Source organism: Gorilla gorilla, chromosome 15 (genome assembly GCF_029281585.2).
Source record: "Gorilla gorilla gorilla isolate KB3781 chromosome 15, NHGRI_mGorGor1-v2.1_pri, whole genome shotgun sequence".
In the NCBI taxonomy this organism is placed as follows: Eukaryota; Metazoa; Chordata; class Mammalia; order Primates; family Hominidae; genus Gorilla; species Gorilla gorilla.
The window spans coordinates 79,036,214-79,054,225 of record NC_073239.2 but is presented as its reverse complement, the minus strand read 5'-3'; the positions used below and the strand labels follow the sequence as shown (position 1 = coordinate 79,054,225).

Here is an 18,012-nt window from a genome sequence, read left to right as displayed (position 1 = left end):
GGGAGCAAGGTTGAGAGCTGGAACGCCGAGGGGCGGCGAACAAAGAGCCCCGACAGAAAGGTCCCGACTGCGCTCGCCTAAGTTGGGGCCGGCAGAGTGGGCTGGGAGGCTGGGGCTGGGCGAGATTCGCGGGCCCGGGTAGGTGAGCGGTCCCGCGCCTCCCCGGGCAGGTCACTCGCTGCAGGCCTTGGCTCGGTGTCCCCTACGGAGGTCGGGTTTGGGGAGAGGGGTGGGGCGGCACTTTCAGCGGCTGAGGAAGCAGCGGGGTTTGGCTCAGTGTTTTTTTGTTTTTTTTTTTTTTGTTTTTTTTTTTTTTTGGACCCTGACCCTTCCTCTGGGATACTCTTCGCCTTGGAGTAGGACCCTGAGAAGGGAGAACCGGATGAGTTCGTGGGTGTGACCCGGGGTGAGGCGTTTGGGGATGAGCAGTACGGGATCTTCCGCCTTCTGGGACTCTCCTCCCTAGTGTGTTCGTGTTTGTGTCTGCAGGTTTGAGCACTTGATAGATTCTGAGGAGGGATATATTAACTAATCCATAAAAATCAGCCCAGAGTCTAATTCCTTTTGGCGTTGTCTGTGGCTGCCTACTAGCAGGGGGCCTCAGATTAAAAAAAAAAAAAAAAAAAGTTCTTGTGCTCTAAAACACGTCCTTCAGACAATTAGAAAGTCCTCATTTTGGTCCAACAGCTAATTAAAACCTCAGGCCAACATGTAAACTTCTTTAACATGAAAATGCACAAAAGCAAAGGTATTTTTCACAAAGGAGACTAGAGGTGTGCAAGTTTTAGCACTTTAGTACACTTCAGTGTACATGTACACATTAGTATAAATTTCCCCAAATGATTGCATAATTTCTCATATCTCAAGCTATGTTTTCATGTTTTACATTGCTTTTGTTGTTGTTGTTAAATAGGGCTGTTTTCTTGGGGATGGGGGATGATTAGAACATCAAAGTGGGCAATTTGGGTAGCCAGTAAGCCAAATTAAAGAAGGGAAGATGAAAAATCTACTAGAGAAATGTTACCCAAAGCTATCTTCGGAGAGAGAATCGCACTGAAGAAGAGACACATCACTTCCCTGGTTCCCTGTAGAGTCATGCCAGGGCCTGGAAGGAAGAGAACACGACTGGGAATCAATTAGAAAGAAAAGTTGCTGTCTTTGGAGCCAGGGCAGGGCTGCTGTGCAGTGTTATGTTGATTCCTCTGGTGGCTGGCACTCTGTGAGGCTGAAGGGGCTACACCAGCGGCCCCACCACTCTCAGGGCCCCCTGCTTGCTCTCTCAGCACCTACTGAAAGCCTGTGGCAAAGCTAACAGTTTGTTAGCCCTAAGATTTAAAAAGCTGGTAACCTAAAATCGAACTGTCTGAAGAAGTAATAATAAGCCACAGTGGGTTGAAGATCTGATGATAAAGTTTCAGCTATCGGGTATGACAGGGGGCTTTGAGACAGGTACACTTCACATCCAGGAGATGGTCCTAGCCAGAAGTACACCACTGCTGCTTCCTTCTTAGTTGGAATAAGGGCAAGATGCAGCTGATATCTCAATGAGCCTTGTCTTCTTGTCCAGCTCATCTCAAAACACTCTCCTCCTTGCTCTTTAAGGTCCAGTCACGCTGGACTTTTTTCAGTTTCCTTGAATAGGGAAGGGTCTCACTTGCCTAAGGTATTTTGTACATGCTGTTTCTTCTTTCTTAATGTGCCTCCCTTTTACCTGGCTTACTCCTACTCAGCTTTCACGTCTCAGGTTAAATACCACTTCCTCATAGCAGCTTCCCCTGACAGCCTCCCACCGACTACATTAGCCCCCTAATTATGTTCCCAATTCACCCTACCAATCCTATTTCACAATATTCATCACACCAGATTTTAAGCTAGTTCACCTGGTTAACACCGTGTCCCCACTGTCTAGCACACAGTGCCTGGTACATCAAAGGTAACCAAGAACGCCTGGGAATAGATGAATCCACCCTGCCTGGTTTGAGGTCCCTGTTTTCACCTTAGCTACGCAGCTATCAGTTCATGAACTTACACTAACCTTGAAGGCAGCCACTAGTTGCTGTCTTTACAGTTACTCAAGCAGAAGAGGGGAGCTGGGGGAAAGCCTGTTATACAGAAAATAGTTTTCTTCCCTTAATGAGACATTGTGTTTATAAAGTGACTTTTTTTTCCCCTTTTCAAAACATCTTATAAAGGTCACTACCTGCATTTTAATAGCATTGGGAAATACTCACCTAAAGTCATTTATATATTTTCCTAATTCTCATCTTTCCACACCCTCTAAAGTGGTTGTGAGTCCTCCGAGATGAACAGTTTCATTTTTCCTTAAAATACTCCTCTACCTCAGGTAAAAGCAGCCTCCATAACAACACGCTATATCTTATGGAGAAAAAAAATGTATTTGGGAGCAGCTAGGTAATTTGACCAGTATGGATGGTATGTCTAGTGTTATACTTTATCTGAATGGACTAGGAAATCTTTACTATTATCAGTTTAAATCAACAAATAATTGCCAAGTCCCCTCCTCCTCTGGGACTACCTCAAGATATAACAGATGTTGGAAGACACGAAAGAAAGGTCAAGGTAATCCAAGATCACAGGATTCCTTGATGGCATAACTGGAATTAGAAAACAGGTATGATTTTAATCTTGACTGTGTTATTTATGTCTGCATATATAATTGGATAAATTCTGCAATTCTCCCTGTAAGATTAGAATCTTTCACTAAACAATTTTGGATTTTAAAATACATATTAAAATTCCATACTACCTACCTTAGAATTTATCCAAATTCTAATCTTCTCACCACTCAATCTTGTCCCTCCTCGACATGACCATAGATATAATGCCAATCCTGTCTCCTACTTCTTATCTGTTTGCTGAAAAGAATCAGATGTTTTATTATGTAGTGGAATGCACATTAAAATTTATCAGCACTGTGAAATGTCACCCAAGCTTCCCCTTGAGCCATATTTCTGAATCTTTCTGGAGCAACCCCAGAGAAACTGTTAAGGAGACTATGAAGCTTACAATACATATAATGTGATTTGACTTATTTGACTTATCAATAAAATGCTACACAGCACAATTTTTTAATTACTACAAAAGACAAAAAAAAAAAAAAAGAACCAAAGAACCAGAGTCATAGATGGCTGTCTCACTTATTTTAACATTTCAGCTTGGGTAAGCCTGTGTTGAAGCAATGCCACAAGATAGCAATCATTTGCCAAGTTTAAGCTCTCCAGATGACATACTCTAAGATTCATATATGGAAAAATGTTTCTTCTGCATTATTCTTCTTTTGCTCATATATTTGCTTTAATGTTTTCAGTATGCCATATATGTATGTACCTACTAGTGCACATACACACGTAGAAATGGTCAATCTTGCTCAGCCTACTAGCTCAAAACTCTTTGCCCTGTGGCTTTGGAAATGTGAACTCAAATAGTCTTTATTTGCAACAACGCTCCTTCAAGTGTTGAAATGGTCTAAGGTGACTATGAATGTAAAAGTAGAAGTAGAACCCTTAATCAGCCCATAGTGTTCTAGTGCTGTCATGGGTTAGAAAGAACTTAAGCAACCAATAAGCTTTTCATAAATAATCACCAGTACCACAACATTTCAAATAATTTTTTAAAAAATGTAAGTATGCCATAACTTAACTGACTTAACAAGAGTCTTACCAATACTGTTTCATTTTCTCGGACATATAAATAAACTACAATTCCCAGCCTTCTTAAATATAGGTGGACCCATTGGACTAGTTCTGGCCAACGGAGTTTGGGCAGAAGTGAAGAGCAGCACCTCTAAGCCTGTCCCCTAAAACACATCATTTGACCCTCATGGCTTTTCTCCCTCCATTTGCATGGCAATACATTCCTTCAAAGTCCATAAGGACTCTGAATGGCCAAATCACAAAAGGAGCCTCAATCCCTGAGATACTGCTAGAAAGAAAACTGAATGGCCAAAAACATCCCAGATTAGGGAGAAATAAACCTTTCTTATGTGAGTCAACTGACATTTTGGGTTATTACAACAGGTAACATTACCTCAACTAATACAGAATTGTAAAATTGTTAAAAATTGTCACTGAAACATCTATAGAATTGTATTTCTCTATGCTTTTCTGTTTGGGGGAAGTCAGCCATGTTTTGAGTGCTATGTAGGTGTCTGAATATAATAACTCAGCTCCCTCTACTTCTAGCTTGTTGCATCTGAGCCTTGTAAACTTTTGATAACTGGGTATTCATATAGGGGAAAGTGTTCTGGACAAGAGCTTCTCTAATGAGGAATTACATACACTTTTGTACATGAACACCTACACTTTGCAGTTTGCCTTCTCAGAATCCCCTTTAGATGCAATTTAATTAATTCAGGTGATCCTTACATTTATATAGCTCCTTACCTGATGTTCTTCAAGTCAGCATTTGAACTGGTATATGTTGATTTGTATATGTGTTCACCATAAAAGCCTACAGCACCCTGAAACCAAATAAACTGTATGGATCATACATGTAATGCTTATAGTTCTAAAATATATGTCTGCAGTTGGTATGGTTTTGAAGTTAATGGTTTTTGTATATACTAAAATAAGCAGTATCATTCAGGCCCATAAAATTTGCATGTTGATGCTGCAAAACTGTATCTTTTTTTAACATAAAAAATTTTCACACATGTACATATAAGCCATCTGCTAAAACTTTATTGATAAAACCAGTAGCAGCAGTTTTACAAAATTGGAATGATTTTCAGTTTTCATGAACTATCATGAATTCAGTTGCAGCAGACATTTTATACAAACTGGGGCTAATGCTTCTTCTATGTTTCTGTTTTAAACAAAAAGCAATTAGAATTTATCCTCATGCATTTAAATATCTAATACAGAAATAGTGTTTAGACTGCATAAAATATGCTTTCCAACATCACTGTGAGACTGAACATCTGCCTTAAGTATTATTTGCACAAGAAAAACAGTATAATTCTTCTAATCATGAATTTATTCCTTGTCACAGGTAAAGTTTTACATTTTCTAACATTTTCAGAGGGCATTTCTAACAAAAAGTATTGACATTCAATATTTCACTGATTGGTCTTGTTTAAACACAATACATAATAGTAAGATAGTAATACATTAAAACCATCATTATGAAATCTTAAAGACTACAAAAGGTAGAAAGGTATTCCAGTTTTTAACAATTAAAAAATTTCCACACCTTTTCCTATACACAAATTATCCACTGATAGAAGTAAATTTAGAAATAGGATGGGTCATTACATTCTACAGCTGTTTGTTCTGGTAACAGCTAGTGATACATTCATGCTTCTTTAATAAGAGACACCATGAATCAATAAGTCATACTATGAGAAACACAAGGACACCCACATGGAATGTTCTGAAGATTGTCAGGAGTTTCTAAAGTAAGGGTTCAATTCTTCTGAGGAGAAATTTTTTCTCTCTCTCTCTTGAACCTCTGGACCACATACGAATTCTCTACTGGAAACCTAGAGGAGGAACTATAATAGCATCCAGGTCTGAAAATGCCTATGAAACACTGGGAGAGGATTGGGGTGGCTTCCACCTTACAACTAACAAAACTGGCCTCGAACAATCAATTTGCCAAGAAATTCTTCTAGTGACTTAGAAATCTAGAGGAAGACCAGATTTTATACTAAACCATGTTATACTTAACTATCCACAAAAGTGAAATTTATAAAATTACTGACTGCCTTTGACAACCACCAAAACTCAGCACAGTCTAGTACATATAAATAATGTATTAAAGTAAGCATAGAATAGAAAAAGTACATGTTTACAATGTTAATACATCTGCAGCATCCAGCTGTGAGTAGAATAGTAATATAAAGCATATTCCCTGCTAAGAACAGTGTACTCCATGTAGGGTAAAATCTCCTGAAAATCTCCTAAAATAGTTACATATGTTCAAAATGAATGAATCATTCACATTTACATTTTTTTCATGAAAGTTCTTCAAGGACACCCATCAAAAGTTGAGATATAAAGGAAAACCAATAAAATATTTTAGAACAACAGAGCTGTACACAGTATGCATATGGTGAAACATAAATGTGTGAATGTGAACAACTGTTTCAGATGCCATATGAAGACCAAAAATATTGAGAAAGTCAGATTTATCTTGCACTGTGAACACAAATAAAATATTGCTATGAAATCTTGGATGTACCTTAAAAATGATTTTTTAAATCTTTACTTTTTCTGTGGGATAATAAAAGGGCATTTATGAAGAAAATGATTATATGAGTGAGGAAAGTCACTTGGGAGGGGAGAGATGGTCAAGTTTGATTCTTCAAAAGAAAAATAGTAAAGTAGATTGAAGGACCTTTTTTGGCAGGGGAAGAATTTTTCTAAGGACTGTATTCAAATCCACTTTGTAGGGGAGGAAAAGCTATTCCATTTAATACTTTGCCTGTACTCAAAGTTAGGTTGTTCTAAAGAAAGGTCTACATTCAACTCAAAGTTTGGCGAACCTGCTGAAAACATGGATTTGCAGTTTGTTATATGATCAGTGTTTGAACAAAAAAAAAATTAGAACCTAATATTTTATTTCTAGCTCCTCAGAGACAGAACAGCTAAAGACCAACTATAACTTGTATTCAGACAGATTACTGACATTCTATGAATATGGCCCACTGATTGGCAGAGCTCTAAAAGTGTCAATTACTTTGATATATTGACATAAAGAGTTGATATGACCTTAATATAAAAATCACAAACTATCCTGTAGTCTTCAAAAACACTGCAAGTCTTCAAAAATTCTGCAAAATGTCTTTCCATCTATCACCTTGTCATATTTATGGCCCTGTTATATAGTGGGGTCTCAAAGTGTTCATTATATTAATGAAGGAATGAATGAATCCTGTTCCTACAACCACCTGGTAAAAATAGGTAAAATGAGTATTACTATTCCCATCTGATAGATGCAACAATGAAGGCTTGAAGAAATTGTGACTTGATATTCATTTTAGAGCTCATTAGTGGAAGATTTGATATCAGAACACAGGCCTCATCAACTTTAATCCAATATTCTTTACACAACTATACCTTCATCTCTGCAATAATGCCAGGTTCTGCAAGTTGCTGTAGCTACAAAGCAAAGGGCAGTCAGAAGACATACAAATAATCTCAAAATGTTTCTCAGATACGAATCATTGGCCAGGCCTCCCCTTTCACCCAGAGTGACTATCAGTGTTTTCTTTCCAACACCCATCTACTTGTTCATGCAACCTATACATTAGCATGGGTTATCTTTTCATTCAGAATTCAGAGCTGCTGTGTGAGCCAGATGCTTACATACCATTTTTAATTGATTTGTACAATTAACTATGACGGGGCACAATCACAAAGCTTCCTTTCTCTTGGCAGGAGTGGTAAATGTAAAGTCATATAAACTAGCGACAGAAGGTGATTTTCTATCATGAATCAGTAATAACATAATTAACACTTTTTATCGACAGGTATTTAACTCATTGCTCAACAAAAGACACTACAGAGTCACTAAATTTGGGATCACATCTTCATAACCTTCAGAACTTTCTGTTTAGATTCCAATGGAGGGAAAAACTCATAGATAGGGTAATATAAATTATGAAATTATTATATTTTTCATAAATCTCCTCCCCCAATGTAAAACAAGCTCAATATCATATAGGTGAAATTTATTCTAGACTGGAAGTTGCTACATTTTATTTGATGGATCACATAAAATATATGAAGCTTTTCCTGAGAGCACGCACTTTAATAAAATTTGCCATAGCAACTGGAACTAGAAATAAGAGCAAATAGGTCATAAATGGTGATACAACCAGACAATGAAATATTATTCAGCACTTAAAATAAATGAACTATCAAGCCATAAAAAGACATGAAAACTTAAATTACTATCCCTAAGTGAAAAAAAAAGCCAATCTGAAAAGGCTACATACTGTATGACATTCTGGAAAAGGCAAAACTCTGGGGACAGTACAAGGACCAGTGGATGCCAGGGCTTAGGTGGGAGGGAGGAACGAATAGGCAGAGCACAGAGGATTTTTAGGGCAGTGAAAATCTTCTGTATGATACTACAATAGTGGACACACGTCATTGTGCATTGGTCAAAATCCATAAAATACACAACACCAAGAGTGAACCTTAATATGAACTATGCACTTTGGGTGATAATGATATGTCAATGAAGGTTCATCAGTTGTAACAAATATAGCACTGTGGTGTTCAAAATGTTCACGGGGAAGAAGGTTGTGTTTGGAGTATGTGAGAACTCCATATTTTAGGATCAATTTTGCTGTGAACCTAAAACTCTAAAAAATAAAATTTATTAATTTCTTAAAAAGTAGATCTCAAAGACCAGCTTTAACCTGAAAATACAGGTCAAATCCTATCCCAACACTATAACAGAAAATATTGTAACAGAAACCTCTGTCATAATAAGGTATACAAATACTGATTTCATATTCACAAACTTAAAATCTATACTGAAATTAAGTTTTAAAATTCTGGAAAGGACTTTGTATTTCACAAAATTGAATTTGCAGCTGCATTCATATGGTGGCATAATAAAAGACTGTATTGTAATTTGGTAGAGTTGTGAATTAATAAAGATTATCATAACCCACAAGGAAATGTGGCAAAATTAGTAAGCTTTGGTCAAGGCATTGGCTATAAGGAACTTGACAAAGAAACACTCTCAAAAAAGAAACATGGTCCTAGAATGCAACTATCTTAAAATAACTTACATGAAAATATCTTTTAATGTACATGTTCCTCACTTAATCAGAGTTTTTACTGGCAGACTTCCGATATTTCTTCTCAAACATCAAGGTCTTTTTTTAAACAAGATACGTACATTTTTTATTATGGACTATCAACTGGGCAACACGAAAAACTTGCTTTCAGTCAGAATTTTCAGGCCACTAAAGATTTTGAGTTAATTTGCATGGACTAAGACATGTTTAGTAGAATTATAAACAATAAATCCATTGGAAAAACTCCTGCTTTAAAAATGGGTTGAGTCTAGGAAAAAAGTATTGGTCTATCTGCCAAGGTAGGGACACTCCCAATGTTGACCTTTACCTATTTCTTAAGGATGCCCCAAATGTATTCAGTTTTTAAGACTAGTTTTAGTCACAGAAAGGTAAGCAGGGCTCTTTGTTTAGATTGTCACCTCTTTCTCTGGCGGCTACTGTTACCAGTTCACTCTTTCAAAAAGCAAAGGGTAGCAATGCCTTTGACTATTAAAACACAGAGCTTGTAAGAAATGTGTCAAGTTTGTACAGACCTAGCATTCCAGGATCTAACTTACTGTCTTGCAAAGGGCATTCAGTATTTAATTATAAAAGTCAAGAATACTAAATATCCTATTTGATGCTATAATTATTTTCACTGCTGGAATGGAATGATGCATTTCCTCCCCCAGATACAAAACATATCCATTTATTTTGAATGAAAGCATAGACTGACAAACAAGTGTATCTATTTCTTAATTAGATATAGGGTAATAACTTTCACCTTCCCTAAATCTTCTGCCTTTCAAAGGGGGAAAGAGACAATTACAGAAATACATTAAGCCAAAAATTAAAGGTTAATAAAAGATCTTTTTACCTAGATTTCTTATCAGACTCTAGTTTTTAAAAAGAATATTTAGAAACAACAAAAAAATATTGTTGAACAAACTATTTTATCCATCTGCCATTCTCCAACCCCTAACCCTGAGTCTGGAACATTTACACTTAAAAAGGTCTTGTTTTTTGGTTTTTTTGAGACAGAGTCTCACTCTGCTACCCAGGCTGAATGCAGTGGCATGATCCCGGCTCATTGCAGCCTTGACCTCACAGGTTCAAGCAATCCTCCCACGTCAGCCTCCTGAGGAGCTGGGACTATAGGCGCACACCACCATACCCAGCGAATGTTTGGTATTTTGTAGAGACAAGATTTCACTGTGTTGCCCAGGCTGGTCTAGAAATCCTGGACGCAAGCTGTTCTCCCACCTCGGCCTCCCAAAGTTCTGGGATTACAGGTGTGAGCCACCATGCCCAACCTATAAAGATCTTTTTGAATGAATAAATTTTGTATAAAACAAACAAAACCCCAGCAACTAGATACTTCAAGGGGGAAATGACGTAAACAAAAATAATGCATAAATATGGCAATACAATAGGAAGTCAGCCTTCTCATCATCCTCAAAGTAAAACTGGTAACACTGTCACTCAAAGGCATGAAGTAAAAATTCCCATGAAGAAACCTTAAGGCAGCATTAGTGAGCAATGGAAAGCAGTTAGCAAGTTAGCGGCTTCATTCCAAGAAAGGCCTCAGATCTCCATGACTGCCTATGAGCTTGTTCTGTAAAGCCTCGAGCTGTTTCACAGGTTCCACAGTGGATATAAATAAGGTGATTATTGTCTGTGTGTCTAGGATACGGTTTTGTGACCCAAGGGAAACAAAAACAGTCAAAGCACCATAGGAGAGGAAACTCCCCCTGAGCCTGCAGGCATCCCCAAAGCCCTAAACAAAACCCAAATAGGAACTCTTCAGAGAAAACTTTCTATGATGCAGAGAAAAATCAATGTGGAAAAAATGTCCAAAGTGGAAGAAGACAGGCCTGGAGTGTTATTGTTGATTCTTTTTTAACGTTACACCTAAATATTAGAAGGAACTTTATAAAGGGTATATTCATGGGTGTCCTCTCATTCTTCTTTAGCAGAACGAAGACTTCAAGTACATTTTTCTATTTTAAAAAACTTCCAAAGATGATGATTCTATGACACCCCCATCCCCACCAATTTCCCATATAACACAACCAAGACTCACTGCCAGTCCAAGGCTTCCCAGACGCTTGCCCCAATAAATTCAGCCAATGTTTCACCTTCCAATACTAGTAACAAGGAACTCTACTGTTTACGGCACATAGTTAGACTAACTTAACAGTTGTATATTGGTAAGCATCATTGTATAACGATGACCAACTGCTTCAATGTGCACTCACAGCACTCCAAAGAGATTTTAAGTTCTGTGCCAGCCCAGGATAGCATAGTACTAGACAATGAATACATTTTGAATTAATGAGAAACAACCTTCACATAATTCTCCAGACTTGATTTAGAGGGATGCTCTGAAATCTATCCATGTGGTCAAGAAGAGAAAGTGTACACCATCCCGCTGGTTAGAACTTTTGGATCACTGTTACTAGAAATCTCCTCAGCCTTCTTACCTCCCATCTAACTCCTTCACCTTCCCTACATGTTTAATTATTCCCTACTAAAAGCCCTAAGCTAAGTGATTCTCCATTGTCTTCATGTTTCTCCTTAATTGGGATACCGAGGACTCAAAACAGTGCTTTGGCAATTTGATTATATTAGGAGTGTAGCCTCGCACTTCTCATCCCAGAATCATGTTTCGTTTAAAACCACAAGTAGCACATGACTGACTCATGGCACCTGGTTACACTGAACTTGAAGTGGTTTGCTCCTGAAGACTTCTCTAGATTAAATGTCAACAAAGATTCTTCTAAATTCTCCAGAAACTCTCCTTTTTACTCAAGGTTTGAATCACTTGAGAACAAGTGGACACGCTATTATATCAACAAGCCACTCTTAAAACCCATTTTAAAAAGCAGTATCAACTGAATTTCTTTCATTATGATCTCATAAGGGAAACAGTGATAATTTGTTCTGAATAGGACATTCCAGTCAAACAGATACATTTTGAGAGCTGTGTTATTAGAGTATTTTAAAATGTTTGGCTATCAGGATATAAAATGGATATATAATGCAGGTTTTAAAGAAAGTGTTATCCATTTTTAGAAGAGTCTCAGTATAGTATCACATCATTTATTTTACTTTTTTGGATCACAGTTGAAATATGTAGTCAAACTGCCATTGTCACCAACTCTTTTGATAAAGGCGACAAGATGCCTTGTCCATTTATGAATAAGAGAACTGGAGACAAGGAGAGGCCTTGTTTGTGATCGATCAAGAGGTACACACAAACCATCAAGGATTTGTACTCCCTCCAAACTAAGGGGATAAATGCAAAGACTTGGTTCTACCACAGTTGGACTCTATTAAGGCTCAATTTCCTCCACATACCAGGCTTATCTCTGATTAGGCTGTCCTGATGAAGCCTCCTTTATTTACAAATCCAGCCTGGCTTCATGAGCCTATCCTTGTTACAGTATCTGAACGTTGGTTTTTGTTTTTCTCTAGTGTTATAATAACATTTGCTAGAAAGAGAAGATACATCTTAAATATTTTCTTTTTCAGGCATGACTGTAAGGAGGAACTACGGAATGCTAACTACATGCCCGGCTCTACGCTAGGCACATTACATCTGTGATTTCACTGATATCTTTTAAGACACCTAATGAGGTAGGTATTATTTCCATTTTCCAGTTGAAGAAACCAGGATACAGGCTGGCTAAGTAATTTTCTTAAGGCCACACAGCAGAGTTTCATGTAAACCCAGGCCAGGATCACAGTTTGTGCCAACTTCACTGTGCTATGCCAATCTCATTGTCTTAGGACAGTTTTGTTTCTCCCATCTTTAAATATTTTTCAGAATTCTACAAGTTTTAGAAAAGTGATAGCTAGTTGATCTGATATGTATTTTGGTTTATTAGTTTACTCTCCTTACATACAACTCACTGGAGGATGCTAAATGTATCCAGCACATTTATTTATTCTTTAATTCTTCCATAGGTATGCTGTATGACTTTTTATTTTGTTGTAAATGACTTTGCCCAAATGAATAATTTTTAAGACAAAAATACTTTTACCATTTCAGGATTATCCATCATTTGCTTTGCTCTTAGATCAAATAGAATAGAATGTTCTTTAACCACAGTTTCCTCAAAAGTAAAAGGAGATACCACATGCATGTTCTAGTCCTGTTTCTTTATCAGTAAAGAATATGCCTCCATCTGGTTTTATGACATTTACAAATAATCCTTTCCTACTTACTTTTCTGTTTTTAAAATACTAAGTCCTCTGCTGCAAAAGGATAACCAGTTTTTTTGGAAACCCACAGTGGTGTCCACACCGAATCATCAATTAAATCAAATCGGTGGCTATCAGAGAAGCACTTTGATTTAACCTAATGCTAGTTTCTACTTAAATAGTACTTCATCTGGAAAGAAAATAATTTTGATTCTCAGATAAGGTCATCTAAAGCACAGTGACTGCACAAGAGGTAACAATAATTTGTAAAATATCATGAAATCTACACATTGAAAAGGCAGAAGCTGTGTTTCAGGCTCACTGGCACCTAGGACTATGGAGAATATTGACATTTGATGTCAGTTAATTTTCAATGAAGGATGTCAGAATTAATAGTGCCTAAAGTGAATGACTATGTAATGCCATACTCTTTTCCCTCTCACAAACATGGTGATGATTCTTTCCCTGATTTCATGCAGGTGGAATGCCGAGTATAATACATCCAAAGACATTACAAATTCTTCTTATGTTAGGGAAGGCAAGACACCCCCACCTCCAACAGTTATGCAGCATCAGCAAAAACAGAGTCCAAAACAACTGTGCATCACACTGGGAGCCAGTGAAGGAGAGGGAACGGAGAGCAGGTGTTCGGTTGCCTGGTGAATGGTCCATTTAAAAATTCAACAATAGTCAGAGGGGAGTAGAGAGTACAACAGCCACCACCGTAATTGGTGAAATCAGGATTTCTCAATTCAGTGTAAACTCACACCCTAAAAGAAGGCACACTATAAAGCAGATTTCCATAAACACAGTGCATCATTTACTCCTAACGATATTATTTTAAAAGCATGCTCTTCAGGCAAAATCGCTGAAAGACCTACTCAAGCAACAAAAACCAGTGCTGCTTCAATGTCAAATCTCCCTATGAGATATTAATCATTAGCTGGAAGAAATAGGCAAAAGCAGTTTTTTACTGCAGAACCAACTAATTATCTTTCATAACTCTTCTGAAAACCAAATGTAAAAGCTCAAGTGAAAAACATGTTAAATGCATTTGTGTCTAGACTTTGCCAAGAAAATAAGGGAGTTTAAGTGCACAAAATCAAAAGATCTTACTAAACTAGAATTTCAAATAAAGGTAAAAAAAATCAGCCACATATTGTTATATATCTTGTCTTCAGCATTTAAATTTATACAATCAGCTGAGGGTGAATGTTGCTGTATATTCAAGATGTACATGCATCCTATTTGGTGAGTAGCACCAACATAGTAAAATCATAAAAATAAAAAATGTTTTCAGGCATTCCTTCCTTTAAAATGGTGCGCATTCCTGTAAACTGTATCATAAACAGACCATTGGAAGGCAGATCAAGCACACAAATATCTTCACTACACCAGCCGAAAACCTTAAAAATGGGTGGGTCTTGGGAACAGAAAATGAAGTATAGGTGATTATTGGGTACCAAGAAACAAGGATGCAGCAGCAGGAAAATATGAGAGGGAAAAATTCAGGGCTGTCTGTACAATATATACAGATTTTTTTCAAATGTAAATTTTAAAATGAATGCTGCTATTATGTTACTGCATAAAGGAAAGCATAGCGAGGCTGTTCTACTTCCCTTTAAACACAAGGCATAAAGAGTAAGAGATGTGAAAAGCCACTTCTTTGTGCTGCTACTTAATCAATCGCACTCAGTTCTACTCAATGACTTAGCCACGCTGCAAAGACCACTCAGCAGTTAATGGATATAATGCTGGAAAAGCACTCTGAGATCTCCCAAAGAAAGGTAGAGTAAAAACCCAGAGGAACATGGTTTTATTACATATTCCTAATAACTGAGCAGCCATATATATGAAACTCCCATGACCTGAAAAGTAATTAAGGTATTAATTTATTTGGCAAATTCTCATTCTTCCATATGAAATCATTTCATTCAAAGACTGAACCCTGAAAGCATAGTAGAGTTATCCTGTGCCCTAGTCTGGTCTTGTCAGGATAACCATTACACACTGTAAGGAATAAATATGTTCTTCAAGTGTTACAGCCTACGCTTACAATCTGTCAAAACGTGGAGCTGAGGAGGAGTTATGTGTTTTTAACTGTATACAGCCATCACTAGCTATCACTCTTCCCACAGACAGGAAAAAGTCCACAATGAAACACAGAAACTAAAAATAGGTGACTGAGCAATTGCTCAGAAGAGCTGCACATTGAGCGCAGGGATTAAATGTACATACATTCTTTCCCTATTTTTTTATTAATGCCAATTTAAAGTAATTGAAATTAAGGGCCCAGACCTATGAATAAGGAAAGTAAACATGCACTGCATAAATATGTAAAATTAAGTCATAAGTAAAATCCCATGCTCATAACCATACAAGATCAGTGTTCTGAATGGCACATGCCCAGATTGCAAGTAGTGACTAATATATGTTGCTGCAAATGCCATAAAAAATGACTGTTATAGGCACTTCAAATGCTCAAAGAAAAACTTAATGTCATTCCACACAAGCTGAAAATATTTCTCCATTCACAGGTGTTATAACAAGTTCACTTTGAAGAGTCAATCAAATCAATATTTATTAAGGACTCACTGTGTACAATTTACTATGCTCTAGTGATGGAAAATACTCAGTTTAAAAAGAGCATGGTTTACATGCAGTACATTCAAAATATTCATATATGAGTATATATAATTGAACATAGAAAAAGGATAATCCAAAAGAACACCAGAATCAGAAAAATCAATAAATCTATGACTGAAGTAGTCTTGTTTTTTGTTTTCTTATTCTGTAAGAACTTATTGGGTGAGAAAGACAGCATAAAAACCTTGAAAGTTACAAGTTTGAAATCTTACATATTCAAAAGGAGACAAGTTGTCTTAAAACAGTAGTTTCTGAACTCTTTTCTTGCTTCAAAATGATTCATCTAACCAAATCTCATAGAAACCACAAAATATAAGATAAAAGAGGTATTTAATTAATACAAATTTATTTTAAAAGTGCAAGTTTATAATATTTACTCGTTAGGTAAATAGGTTTCTTTGATAAAGAGAAAAATGTGAAATAAGAGTTTATGGATTAGAGTTTGATTCTTTTATGAGGCTCAGCATCTGATTCATATCTATATTTTGGAGTTTTTTGTACCATATTAAGAAAATTCTGATTCATCCACCTAAATGGTTGCAAATAGTAACAATTAACAGCTCCCTTGCAATCTCAGGTTACTCTTCAAGCAAACAGAGACAGCAGAAGAAGCTTCACCCCATACCCTGAACTAAAACTCAATGATCTATTGGCACAAATTAACTCATCAGTGGTCTTAATTGTGGTATAATATTTTCCATACAGACACTTCACTGTGTATGTGTGTTTTTAAAATTACAATATTTAAATCCAAATCAAACCATTGAGAAACCCAAAACTCCCACTCACAATGTCCTAGGGGTTAGTGGAATCTGTTTTTGAAACCCTGAAACCCTTGCCAGGACACTTGGTGTCAGTAGACAGCAACACAGGTAACCAAGGTGGACACAGCACACAAATGCAGGTTAGCAAACCTAGGATTCCAGTAAAGTGTGCCATCTGCAGATCTGCTGGCCTTTGGTTTCCTTCATCTCCTCCCAGTGATCTTGTTCCTCCTCTCCACTGCTGTTCTGGCCCAGGGCAATCCAGCCAATCATCTCTTTACGCTTCATAGTACGCCTGTTATAAACGGAAATCATCAACGTGACATCAGACAGCTGAAAGAGGGCCACCTGGAAAACAAAGGTCTCCTTATAGACAGGATTGGGCTGACCACGCCGAATGGACGTCTTGCAACGGGACATCTCTTGACCCACAGAATTGAGGAGAAAGAGTTTTCCATATGTATCTAAGACAAAAAAAAAAGGGTGGGGTGGGGATGATAAGAAACATTAGTGCTCTCTGTTTGGCTAGACTAGCTGTAACATTTATATGGGCTACAAATTTCTCCTTTCAACATACTGATCAGTATCCTTAAGCCTGGTTCTTGCTGTTGGGCAACACATCTTGCATGAATTATTAAGGAAGGGAATTATTACCTTGAATACCTAATGTTTCATGTGGCTCACTATCCAGCACACATTGCTGATGTTCATTAGTACTTCTACATGCACAGGGTGTATACATTCGTGCACAGGCATACGTGCAATGGTGCTTGTGGGCAGGCACAGTTCTTCATCTACATTTATTTATGTAACAAGATAAATATACACATTTTGCTCTACATGATTTTTTTCATAGTCAAATTGCTATTTTATGCCTGAATTGGAGAATTCTTTTCTCACTCTCTACATATTCATATGTCTGTGTATGTGTGTGTGCGTGTGTGTGTGAGTGAGAGAGACAGACAGACAGACAGACAGACAGACAAGGTCTTGCTCCGTTGCCCAGGCTGGGGTGCAGTGGCATGATCACAGCTCACTAAAGCCTTGACTTCTGGGCCCAAAGCGATCCTACCCCATCAGCCTCCTGAGTAGCTGGAACCACAGGCATGCACCATCATGCCCAGCTAATTTTTTAACTTTTTGTAGAAATAGGGTCTCCCTGTGTTGTCCAGGCATCTACATATCCTTTGGACCATCTCATCCACTCCCATAGTTTCAATGACATCTACCAAGTCCATAGGTCTGGCCTCAACTTCTCTCCCAAACTCGAGATCCAGCTGAATACTACACTTCTTCTCTTGAAATCTTACACTCAATATGCCCCCAACTCTAAACATTTGCTGTTCCAGTGTTCCCTATCCCTGTGAATAGCAGCATCATTCACCAAATTATCCAAGTCAGAAATCAGGACCTCATTTTTCACAAGACTGCCTTCCTCATTCCCAGTCCACCCAATCAGTTGCCACATTCTGTTGATTCTAACTCTCAAACAGCTCCCAAATCTACCCACTTCTTTCCATCCCCAGTGCCTCTGAACTCTATGTACACTGCAAGCTCAGGTTGCCAGCATTTCTCACCTATATTACCTCACGTTTCCTCACTGACCTTCCAGTCAGGGGACTGCCAGAGCAATCTCTGTGA

The 18,012-nt window shown here is 37.6% G+C and overlaps 1 protein-coding gene and 1 long non-coding RNA gene across 9 annotated transcripts in view; one reads left to right on the top strand and one right to left on the bottom strand.

Annotated features, from left to right (window-relative positions):
- Positions 1-18,012, bottom strand: part of SYT16 (synaptotagmin 16) — a 318,945-nt gene that overhangs the window by 12,144 nt on the left and 288,789 nt on the right. For 4 of the 8 annotated variants that reach the window (XR_010130767.1, XR_010130764.1, XR_010130765.1 and 1 more), the window contains 4 exons: positions 16,522-16,835; positions 4,404-4,480; positions 2,772-2,876; positions 1,025-1,105 (listed from right to left, as the gene is read on the bottom strand). Coding sequence is in view for 3 of the 8 variants with exons in the window: in XM_055361139.2 (XP_055217114.2) it covers positions 16,522-16,835 (314 nt within the window). In the remaining 5 variants the exon portion in view is untranslated. Of the gene's footprint in view, positions 1-1,024; positions 1,106-2,771; positions 2,877-4,403; positions 4,481-4,678; positions 16,836-18,012 lie in introns of those variants that run through there. The other 4 variants (XM_055361139.2, XM_055361137.2, XR_010130766.1 and 1 more) reach the window with 3 other exon arrangements.
- LOC129526544 (uncharacterized) lies at positions 5-14,112 on the top strand. Its single transcript, XR_008671218.2, has 4 exons — positions 5-60; positions 2,345-2,632; positions 12,290-12,394; positions 13,441-14,112. It is a non-coding gene; the product is annotated as an uncharacterized lncRNA (long non-coding RNA).